The following is a 12133-nucleotide window of genomic DNA, read 5'->3' as shown; positions in this document are numbered from 1 at the left end:
TTGGATTTATATCCTGCTCTATACTCTGAATCTCAGAGATAGGGTTGCCAGGTCCAATTCAAGAAACACCTGGGGACTTTGGGGGTGGAGCCAGGAGACTTTGGGGGTGGAGCCAGGAGCAAGGCTGTGACAAGCATCATTGAACTCCAAGGGGAGTTCTGGCCATCACATTTAAAGGGACCGCACACCTTTTCAATACGTTCCCTCCGATGGAAATAATGAAGGATAGAGGCACCTTCTTTTTGGGGCTCATAGAATTTGACCCCCTAATCCAATCCTTTTGAAATCTGGTAGGTATTTTGGGGAGAGGCACTGGAAATTATGCTGCAAATTAATGCATCTACCTCAAAAAAACAGCCCCCCAGAGCTCCGGATAGCTCTGGATCAATTCTCCATTATACCCTATGGGAATCGGTCTCCATAGGGAATAATGGAATGCCCACCAGACATTTCCCTCCCCTCCCCCCGCTTTCTGAAGTGGGGGGAGGGGCTCCAAACTGGGGGATCCCCTGCCCCCACCTGGGGGTTGGCAACCCGACTCAGAGAGGAAAAGAGATTGGAAGGTAAGCACTGGGCCCTCAAAGTGGATCTGGAAATGAATTGATAGCCGAAGTATCCCTGGGCTTTCATTCAGCTCTCCTGCTGTATCTGTTAGGGATTTGCAGTTCGGGTGGTCAGACTGCCAGGGAAAGGGGTCTTGGTTTTGCCCGCAGAAATTGCCCCACCAGCCGCCTGCCTCTCTGAATGCCGCCCCGTCCACGTAGCTTTCCATGCACAGAAGTACACCTGGCTGGGTGCCCCGTCCGGGTATGGCTGATCACCCGGCTCCGAGATTAACGATTTGGTCAATGGCTCCAGGCCACCTCCTGTAACAGAGACCTCTGCTCGGGCCGACTCCTCTGCCTTTCATGGGCTGTAATGGACTTGGGAGGTTCTTTAACAGCAGGATAAGGTTACCGTCCCGCCGGTGGCGGCAGCTCCTGCGGCTACGAGAAGACAAATTGCGGAGGCTGGCCTTTCGCCACCCCTGCCTCGAGGATGCGGGTTTAAATGCCTGCTTGGAAGGCCGATGCGGCTTTGGGTCTCATAGCCGCTTCAGACTCAGCTGTGGCCTAGTTGCGGGAACCTGAGAAGCTTCTCGACGTGCTTAGGAATATGATCAAGACGGACCGGGAGCCTGGGGGCTCAAGCTGGAGGAGTCTGTGGAACTCTCCCGTGCACGCTAGAAAGGAAAAGTCTGAGTACGCGGGGACAGACGGCCATGTTTCAGTAGGAAGGGAAAGGCACAAATGCATTTGCACTCATTTGCCTTTTTTGTTTATTGATATCCTGGATTTTCTCTCTAGTCGGCACTCCAATTTGGAACATGGTTATCCCCTCCTCCATTTCCCAACAACCACCCTATGAGGTAGGCAAGACTGAAAGCCTGTGACAGGGCTAAGACTGCCAAGCCCTCGGTCTGGGTGGGGGTTCTCCCGCTGGGAAATTCCCACCCTGCCAGCCAAAACCTCCCCCAATGTCGCCACGATGACGTCACCCGGAAGTGACATCATCATGCCGGTGACGTCGCTCGCTGGCCTCTCTAGGTGTTTCTGGGAAAACTGTATGGTTTCCCCAGATGCTTTAGACATTTGGGAGGGAAAACTCTATGGTATAATACAGGGGTGGCCAACGGTAGCTCTCCAGATGTTTTTGCCTACAACTCCCATCAGCCCCAGCCAGCATGGCTGATGGCTGGGGCTGATGGGAGTTGTAGGCAAAAAAAATATCTGGAGAGCTACCATTGGCCACTCCTGGTATAATAGGTACCACAGAGTTTTCCCCTCCCAAATGGCTACAGCATCTGGGAAAACCATAGAGTTTTCCTGGAAACGCCTAGAGCGGCCGCCAGCACCATCTCAGTGACGTCACTTCTGGGTGACGTCATTGTGTCACGCGTGAGAAAAAGTCCCCCGCCGCACATTGGCGGGGACTTGGCAACCCTAGACAGGACCAAGGTCACCAAGCGAGCTTCGTTGGGCCAACCAGGTTCCAAATCGGTCTCTCTCTCCGCTTACACCACACTGGCTCTCAAATGTATGTTCAGAAGGGGCAGCCGATGACTGCAAATCCAGCCCTTGGATGAGAAGCCATTCCTCCACTATAGGATTTGGCGGAAACACAGTCGGTGACTTTGTGGCAGGCAAACAAAAGCCGGAGACTAAGCGAGTGCCAAGCCGGGACCCACGCTGTGCTCTCCTGCAAAGTCAACTGATTACTCAGCCTGTGCAGGCTCAAGTTCTATTTATTGTATCATATTGCTAGGATCTTAGAAGGCCAGGCCTCCTCCAGTGGATTCTTGCGTCAAGCGTCTAGAACAGGAGTTTCCCAACCTTTTGGGAGCCTGTGGGCACATTTGGAACTCTTGACGCAGCCTGGTGGACGTAATCACAAAATGGCTGCCACAGGAGGTGGGGCCAGCCACAAAATGGCTGCCGCCGTTTACCTTCAGTCACACAATGAAGACCCTTGTGAACTGGCAGCAGCTGCCGCCAAAGCAAGGCTTTTCAAAATCTGCATGACCGATCAAATGGCCAATCACACAACTAATGGCCAATCGGCAGCCTTGCTGGGCAAAAGTCCCACCTGGCCCGCCCACTTTGTCCAAACACTTGGCGAGCGCTGAGAAAGGTGCCCACAGGCCTCGCGCTGGGGCCCCCTAGTTTAGAAAGCAATGGCTGGAGTCAGCCGTTACCAGTGTCCTTAGGATCAGGAAATTTATTCTTTTAAAAAGCCAAGAGTGAAAGTTGAGGTTGGAATGGCACAGAAGCCGCCCACTGCTGCGCTCTGAAACGGAGGCAAAGTAATTCCCAGGCCACAGGATTTCTTCCTCCGCCTCTCCCACGCCCTTCCATAGCCACTGGGCCTGACAGCTGGCATGGCAGAGCAGAGCGTTACTGTTTGCAAACAACGTGCCCTGCCCGTACAGGTTGCTGCCATGTTCTCAGGCGCCAAGCGCCACGGGCAAAGTTGGGCAGGCCGCAGCCTGAGCTCCCAATCGCTCCCATCGGAACAGGAGAGCCGCTCTGCCTTTTGGCTGGTCACCAGTTCGTCCTCCAGCTATCGCAGGCGAGGAGGAAGAGGGAAGCAGAACAGGTCAGGGGTGAGGAACGGGTGTTAAAGGAGCTGATCCCAGAACCACAAAAACCGGCGGCCGCAGTCACCGTCCCCTGGAGGGGTTTCGCTCGCTGTCTTCCTGGGAAAAAATTAAAGATAATTCCACCGGCCTGGATTTGTCAGAGGCTAAGGATACAGGGACTGTCGTTCTCGACTGCTCGGCAGGGAGGGTGTGCTCTGTCTGAGGTTGCCATATGGAAGATTTTAGTTTGCACGTACTCAGCTCCCAGCTATGCACAGGGATGTTCGAAACACTGGGTAGCACGGAGCTGAGGATGCTGCTGGATTTGTGCCTAACAGTCTCCCAACCCCCCTGGCTTTTCCGAAACACACCGCAGAGCTCACCTTCTAAGTCGTCGTGCCACCGAATTGCACAAGTAGCAGCTGGCTGAGAAAGCTCAGTTGAGAGAGACCCCAAAAGGAGATGCATTTAGCCACACTTTAGCAGCCGGGCTTCCAGTATCTGACCGAGTGGTGCTCCCTTACGGAAAAAGGCAGGAGACTAGACATAAGCCCCAAACCGAGGGGGTTGTGCTATAAAATTCCCCTTGGGGAACTACAGGCCTGTGATATTTTTTGCATGTTATCTTGTCATGCGGTAGAAAAGAGCAGGAGTCGAGTAGCACCTTAAAGACTAACAAAATTTGTAGTAAGGGGTGAATTTTCACGATCCACTACTCACTCCTTCAGAAGTATCACACAGACAGAGACACAATAATAATCGCACAAGTTGAACGAGCTTGTGTGCGGTGGACACAATAGTTTTCAGCTTGAAGTCAAAACATTCCCGCATGGGATTATTCTTTAAGTACTAGCCTGATCTCGTCAGATCTCTCCCGACACCCCACCCACTGTAGATTTATACCCTGCCCTTCTCTCTGAAGCAGAGTTTCAGAGCGACTTACAATCTTCTTTATCTTCCAATCCCACAACAGACACCCTGTGAGGTAGGTGGGACTGAGAGAGCTCTCCCAGAAGCTTTCAAGGACAGCTCTGCGAGAGCTATGGTTAACCCAAGGCCATTCCAGCAGCTGCAAGTGGAGAAGTGGGGAATCAAACTCGGTTCTCCCAGATAAGAATCCGTGCACTTAACCACTACACCAAACTGGCTCTCGGAAACTAAGTTGGGTCAGACAAGGTTAGTGCTTGGATGGGAGACCCCCAAGAAAGTCCAGGGTCACTACATAGAAGCAGGCAATGGCAAACCACCTCTGTTCATCTCTTGCCTTGAATCCCCAAGGCACTTCACCCTATCACTATGCAAGAACAGACTCACTCTCCACTAGGAAAGACAGACAGCACAACCAATAGCGTGCCAGGAATCTTCAACCAAGGACCCAACAGTGGGACCGTGGGTACCACACTTTCTGGCTTGCTGGCACCATACCTTCTTTTGCTCTTCAGCACCACCACAGTGGGTGTCCAGAGATGGTATTGCAGCTACCAGATCAACAGGGGTCAAGGGATACAAGAGGCCAGTAGGGTCCTGCCTGGCCCTGTCTCTGGCCACAGTTCGAGCAATTTCTAATGTCAACGCACAGAACGAGTTTCCTTCTGCCGGCTCTCTCGCCAGCACCGAATAAGGCTTCCCAGTCAAAACGGTGGCAAACAAAATATTTACTCGTGGTTCGTCAACCGCGACCTGATACAAAAGGTTAAGAAAAGGTATACAGAAATCAACAAAACACTATGAAGAAAACTTTACAGTATATTACAATTTAAATACATTCAGTTTTGTTCCCAGTTGAGTAACCGCACCCCTCGGTTGTCCTCCCCTGCTCTGTTCTCAGATCCTATTCGGTTTTGTGGGATACATTTGAATCCGAGTGATTTGTTAGCAACCAAAAGTGTGCCAGGATATGAAGGCGGGAGGTAACCCTCGAATTAGGACAGATAACAGGCAGCCCTTATGCCAAACGTGTCCGTCCCCTAAACAAGGTACAGTTTGCCTTCTGTTTGCTCTCCAAGACTTGCAGAAAGGCTTGGAGGAAAGCCAGCTGTGGTGGCGAGAGCTGCTGGGAAGTCTCTCTGGAGTGAAGCTTGAGGCCTTGGCCCGTGGCTTCTCTCTCTGAGTCACTCTCGAGCAAAGCTATGGCTGACCACCGCTCGCAAACCCCCCTTTCCCTTATCTCCTATGAACCCGTAATTGAGGGGCAGAGATAATCGCAACGTCACTTGGATCAGGGTTCATGTGGAGAGGAAAGTCGATAGGCTTCACATCTGTCAAGGCAAGCAGCCTGACATGGGGCCAAGTGAGGGCAGATCGCAAGGATGTACCCGGTTTCCCCTTGCACTTCTGTGACCCATCTCTCACACACCCACGCCCCTCTAGACAATCACACTCAAGAACACTGACACATCCCTGAGAACTGACTGGATACCAATGCTCCCTCTAAGCTGTGGACTCTTGTGAGCAAAAATTCTGCTCCATGAGCTAATGGTATTAAAGGTGTGAGCGAGCAATTCAGCTGCCGCTTGGATTCGTTTGCTCGGGGGCCATCCTTCCTGACCTAAGACAAAAATGTGTGAGCTGGAGGCTAAAACACTGTGAGCTAGCTCACACTCACTCAGCTTAGAGGAAACATTGCTCAATACCCCCACCACCAGCCTGCTATTCTCTGTGTAGGCTGATGCTTGACGGGGCCTCGTTTTCTACCACCAGGACAGCCACCCTCCTGCGCAGAAGCGATGTCTGTGTGCCAGTCTCCTTCCGAATCAAGCGGACTGTTACAGCTTTAGGCTTTGGCCGAGTCTGAGAAGCCCCCCGCTGGGTTTCACCCCCTCTCTCCTTCACGCCCATTTGGTTCATGTTGTGCTCTCAAGGTTGGCTTTTGGGAAGGGTCAACAACTTTGTAGCTGACTGGGCGGAGCAGTAAGATAATCCCCTCCTCTCGGTCTGTTGTCAATCTCCACTGCTATGGATGCTGCTATTCTGAATCCCAGTGTTGCCCTTACGGTCAGCAACAAGCAGGGCAGAGAAGATAGCGCCACACCCGGTGCTGGATTTGACCCCAAACGCCACTGGCTGCCGACTCAAATGAACGAAAGAGGCCGACCCATGGCTATTAAGTCATGGCAGTTTTAAAATAGAACCTCCATATCCAGAGGCATGATACCTCCAATTGCTAGATGCTGAGGAAGAACACAGGAGGACATTCGCGATCTATATTACCATGCCTGCAAGCTCCGGTGGGTGATCGGGCTGTCCTCTCTCGGAGACAGAGGGCTGGGCCAGATGACTGTAACAACGCAGATCTTAGTTTTTGCATTGCTTGGCACTTATCTAGCCCTGTGAGGCTCTTGCTGTCTCACTTCTCAACCGCCCCCTCCTCGCCAGCATGCAATGTATTTGGGCTTCAACATTCAACCTTCTCTTTTTGGAAGCAGAAACAGTTCTGAGAAATTCTCTGGCCCCTCGGCCCCGAGAGGGAAATGGGGGCTCAATTGTTCCCAGCGTCCATAACGCCTTACGGACCAGGTTCAGAAGGCAGAAATGGCCTTCCCCGTGCTCACAGAATCCACTTCCTCAACTGTCCCTCAGTGATCGGTCAGCAACCTGACCTGTTGAACTTCAGCCTGGCAGCACATGACGCTCCAGAAATCAGGGTCAGCACTGCCTTTGGGGGGGCGCTTTCAGAATCAAGCTGTCCCCCTCTGAAGTAGAATTACAACTGATAACACTGTCGACACGGAGAGAGACCGTGTTATAAAAGGCTAGAGAGGCCAGTAAGGTGCACTGGGGGGCTTAAATCGCTGGGATACCCCGAAGGTTCAGATCCCGGCATCGAGAGGGAATCCTCCCGTGCCCCCTTTTTAACAGCTCCGCCACCCTCCTCGCTGGGTCAGAGCAGAGGCTGGGGCAAGGCGGGGGAGCCATTCAGTCGGTTGAGTTTGGCCCTCTCCGCGTTGGAGATGTCCGTCTTTGGGAGTCCACAAGGGGGGCGCAAGGTCAGCGGCAGCCCCACTTTGACCGCCGACCCGGGCTCCCTCAGCCCCGACTCGGCATCGCCGTGGGTGATGTTGCGGATGAGGTGAACGGCGTCCGGCTGCAGAACGTTGTTAGCGGCAGGATCGAGTGGTGCCGGCGGGGTCTCGCGGGATTTGCGGTTGATCCACAAGGCGAGCAGCGCCGAGACCGGAACCGCCAAGACGAGGAGCAGTGCCAGAGGCAGGACGGTGTACAGAAGGATCACGTTGGTGCCTCCTGGAAGAGAGAAGCGCAAGCATGGAAAGCCAGAAGTCCGGCTCTCCATCCCTCCCAATCCTTTGCAGCCGGATTGCAATGTTCTATAGAAAGTGACGCACCCTTCCCCTCTCGTAATGGGCAGTAGATTCATGACCGGAAGGAAATACTTAGAATCGCAGAATCGTAGAGTTGGAAGGGACCTCCAGGGACATCGAATCCAACCCCCTGCACAATGTAGGAAATTTACGACTGCCTTTCCCTCTCACATCTAGTGACCCCTGCTCCACGCCCAGAAGATGGCGAAAAGAAAACACCCTCCAGGATCCCTGGGGCCAAACTGGCCTGGAAAAAATTGCTTCCTGACCCCAAAGTGGCCATCAGCATTTCCCTGGGTGTGTAAGAAAGGGCCACGAGAACGAAGCACGGATGCAGCCCTTCCTGCCCTCCTTCTCATGATCTGCCTACGTTTACGGGATCCACATTGCTGTCAGATGGCCATCCAGCCTCTGTTGAAAAACCCCCAAGGAAGGAGAGCCCACCACCTCCCGAGGAGGAAGCCTGTTAGAATCATAGAAGAGTTGGAAGGGACCTCCAGGGCCATCTGGTCCAACCCCCTGCACAATGCAGGAAACTCACAAAGATCTTCCCCTGAATTCACAGGATCTTCATTGCTGTCCGATGGCCATCTAGCCTCTGTTGAAAAACCTCCAAGGAAGGAGAGCCCACCACCTCCCGAGGAGGAAGCCTGTTCCACTGAGGAACCGCTCTGTCGGGAAGGCCTTCCTAACGTTTAGTCAAAAACGCTTTTAATTTCCGCCCGTTGGTTCTGGTCCAGCCTTCTGGGTGACTTCTTTACACAGCAAGCAATTGAAATGTGGAATTCACTGCCAACATTTAGGAAGCCACATTTAGGAAGCTACGAGCCACGTTTCCTTCCATCCCTAGCAGAAGGCCTACTCCCCTCAAGGGAGGCTCGTACTGTTCCTGACCTGTGGCAGCAGCTGTACTGAGGTTGGAACCAGGGGCGGGATTCTAGCAGGAGCTCCTTTGTATATTAGGCCACACCCCCTGATGTAGCCAATCCTCCAAGAGCTTACAAGGCTCTTTTTTGTGGCATTCTAGCAGGAGCTCCTTTGCATATTAGGCCACACCCCTTGATGTAGCCAATCCTCCGAGAGCTTACAAGGTTCTTTTTTGTGGCATTCTAGCAGGAGCTCCTTTGCATATTAGGCCACACCCCTTGATGTAGCCAATCCTCCAAGAGCTTACAAGGCTCTTTTTTGTGGAATTCTACCAGGAGCTCCTTTGCATATTAGGCCACACCCCTTGATGTAGCCAATCCTCCAAGAGCTTACAAGGCTCTTTTTTGTGGAATTCTACCAGGAGCTCCTTTGCATATTAGGCCACACCCCCTGATGTAGCCAATCCTCCAAGAGCTTACAAGATTCTTTTTTGTGGAATTCTAGCAGGAGCTCCTTTGCCTATTAGGCCACACCCCCTGATGTAGCCAATCCTCCAAGAGCTTACAAGGTTCTTTTTTGTGGCATTCTAGCAGGAGCTCCTTTGCATATTAGGCCACACCCCCTGATGTAGCCAATCCTCCAAGAGCTTACAAGGTTCTTTTTTGTGGAATTCTAGCAGGAGCTCCTTTGCCTATTAGGCCACACCCCCTGATGTAGCCAATCCTCCAAGAGCTTACAAGGTTCTTTTTTGTGGCATTCTAGCAGGAGCTCCTTTGCATATTAGGCCACACACCCCAAATGCAGCCAATCCTCCAAGAGCTTACAGTAGGCCCTGTACTTAGAACCCTTTAAGCTCTTGGAGGATGAGGCTTACTTTACCTCACCTGAAGAAGTGTGCATGTACATTAAAGCTTACATTGTGAATGAAACCTTCAGGTCGGTCCTGAAGGAGCTACTTGACTTCTGTTTCGTTCTATCTGACCTGTTGGTGGTTTTCCAGTAATTGGCTAGCCACTGTGGTCTTATCCAGCAGGGCTTTTCTTATGTCCATTCTTGCACAGTATTGAAGAATTACAACTAATAATTATTATCGTGTGGCATTGTGTGCCGAATAGCCAGGAGAACGAAAGACTGTCCGGCAGTCACAAGTTCCAGCTCTTAGCGTTATGCTAGTGGTGAGCTAGAGTTATTTTTAGGGGCTGAGAGAGCTCTGAGAGAGCATTGTGACTGGCCCAAGGTCACCCAGCTGGCTTCAAGTGGAGAAGTAGATAACCAAACCCGGTTCTCCGCATTACAAGCCCACCACTCTACACCAAACTGGCTCTCTAGAATTACAACTGATCTCCAGGCTGTATCGTTCTCCTCATGGAGAGGAAACAGCAGCTTCAGAGACTGGACTCTATGGCATCACCTGCTAGAATTCCACCCCTGGTTGGAACTAGCAACCAACCACCAGCCCCCCTGGGGAAAATCCTTGCCCTCTTTTGTAAAACCGGAAGCACGCGTCTCATTGGGAAGGGTGGACAAGAAGAGCCACACGCGGCCTGGCAAAACGTGGCTCCCGAATTTAGGAGTTTGAGCGCTTTCCGTTGCTACGAGAGCCCGCCCTATGGAAAACAGGGATGCTCAGGGACCACATACGAGAAGAAGGAAGTGCGAGCCGTCAGGAAGGGTTTCATTCCTTTGGGGCTCTCAGCCGTGGCAGCCATCGAGTTTCAGGAGACGAGAGCCGATAGTGAAAAACGGGGACGTCGGAAGGATAACGAGGTTTTGATTCGCCGTCAGGACCGCAAAAAGAAGCTAATCCAGGAAACTGGCGCAAGAGCCAGCTCAGATGCAACCTCCCGATTGGGTTATCTCAGGCCCCGCGAAGGCTCCGTGCCGACAGACTGCACCTACCTGGGCACACCCCTTCCGGGCAAGGCTCCTGAATTCTCTGGCACTCGGCACCATCGGGGCAGGTACAAATGTAGTTGTCTTTCCCACTCAGGCAGGAAGACCCTTCTGGGCACGGGTTTGAGAAACAGAGATCCCCGGGGGCCTTCTGGAGGAAAAAAGAGAGACACAGATGGAGGTCAGAGAAGCACGGCGAGCTTCAGCCAGGTGGGGCAGAAGTTTTCATGCTTGCCAGAGGATGTCGTCATAAGTGGAAGGACGAGATTGCGTAATGCAAGAGGGCTTTGGTCCTCAGTTCTACTCTTTTTTCCTAAAGGCAGGGCGGTCTGCGTTAAAACCTTTCTCCAGCCTGTAAAAAAACTGCGCAATACACGACACCCCACATCCATTAGAGCAATTTGCTCAGTTTCTACTGAGAAGGGGCGAAGGCACGGCCTCCGAGAACCACCCGGCGTCTGCGGGCGAATGAACTCAGTCACCCACACGGCGGCCAAGGATTTCGGCGTCACCACGGCATTTGCAGACTCTTGGGGATTGGAAACCTGGACGCAAGGATAAGCAAACCACCAGACGGAAAACAGGGAAAGATTCTTGCCTCACGTCTCCTCTTGGACTTGCAGGGAATTCGGAAAGTCTGGATCAGGGAGGCCAAACGGTGGCTCAGGAGCCACACGTGGCACTTTCACATATATTGTGTGGCTCTCCAAGCCCCCACCACCCCACTGGCCAGTTTGGAGATGGCGTCTGTCTCTTTAAATGTCTCCTCCAAGCCAAGCCAGGCTTTAACTTTGATGTGTGTAGAGTAGCCAGGAGAGCTTACAACTGTCTGACACCCAGAAGTTCTAGCTCCTTAAAGTTAAAGTTGCTTTCTTTCTTTCCTCCCTCCCTCCCGGCTCTCCCAACATCTGATGTTCATGTCTTGTGGCTCTCAAACATCTGACGTTCATTCTAAGTGGCTCTCGTGTCAAAGAGAAGAATATTGGATTTATATCCTGCCCTCCACTCTGACTCTCAGAGCGGCTCACAATCTCCTTTATCTTCCTTCCCCACAACTGACACCCTGTGAGGTAGGTGGGGCTGAGAGAGCTCTAACAGAAGCTGCCCTTTCAAGGGCAGAGTCTCAGAGTGGCCTACAATCTCCTTTATCTTCGTCCCCCACAACAGACACCCTGTGAGATGGGTGGGTCTGAGAGGGCTCCCACAGCAGCTGCCCTTTCAAGGACAGAGTCTCAGAGCGGCCTACAATCTCCTTTATCTTCCTTCCCCACAACTGACACCCTGTGAGGCAGGTGGGGCTGAGAGGGCTCTCCCAGCAGCTGCCCTTTCAAGGACAGAGTCTCAAGAGTGCTCCACAATCTCCTTTCCCTTCCTCCCCCACAACAGACAGCCTGCGAGGTGGGTGGGGCTGGGAGGGCTCTCACAGCAGCTGCCCTTTCAAGGACAACCTCTGCGAGAGCTATGGCTGACCCAAGGCCATGCTAGCAGGTGCAAGTGGAGGAGTGGGGAATCAAACCCGGTTCTCCCAGATAAGAGTCTGCACACTTAAGCACTACATCAAACTGGCTCTCCCCTGGTCGGCATGAAGTTTGGCCACCCCTGGTCTGGATGAAGGGGCTGGGATCTAGCTATTCTGCAGTATGAAACGGCGACCCACTTCCAGGAGGAGAGTTACCTCGCAGCGTTGACCACTGCGGCCCGGAGAGCAACTGCATCGGAATGTCATGTTCCCTGTTTCCTGGCACTGTCCTCCGTGCAGGCAGGGGGCGCTGGCACAGGCCCCCAGCTCCGTCTCGCACTCCACGCCTGTGTATTCCGCCAGGCAGACGCAAGCGTGCCTGCCGTTTTTCACCTATTGGGAAAGACAGAGATGAGAACGGAGACTGCCCGGAGTTTTTAAAAAGGGGATGTTTTGGAAGGGCAGCTCAGAGAGAAA

The 12133-nt window shown here is 52.7% G+C and overlaps 1 protein-coding gene across 1 annotated transcript in view; it reads right to left on the bottom strand.

Annotated features, from left to right (window-relative positions):
• Window positions 1-6938: 6938 nt before the first annotated feature.
• LOC132585893 (protein jagged-1b-like) overlaps window positions 6939-12133 on the bottom strand; it is a 47373-nt gene continuing 42178 nt past the window's right edge. Inside the window, exons 13-15 of the mRNA XM_060257769.1 lie at window positions 11873-12049; window positions 10204-10348; window positions 6939-7360 (exon numbers count right to left, since the gene is read on the bottom strand). Coding sequence (XP_060113752.1) covers window positions 6999-7360; window positions 10204-10348; window positions 11873-12049 — 684 coding nt within the window. The 3' untranslated portion in view covers window positions 6939-6998. The remainder of the gene's footprint in view (window positions 7361-10203; window positions 10349-11872; window positions 12050-12133) is intronic.

This window comes from Heteronotia binoei, chromosome 17 (genome assembly GCF_032191835.1).
Source record: "Heteronotia binoei isolate CCM8104 ecotype False Entrance Well chromosome 17, APGP_CSIRO_Hbin_v1, whole genome shotgun sequence".
NCBI lineage: Eukaryota > Metazoa > Chordata > Lepidosauria > Squamata > Gekkonidae > Heteronotia > Heteronotia binoei.
Note: the sequence above shows the minus strand (reverse complement) of the source record. Positions and strands in the feature narration are given on the sequence as shown.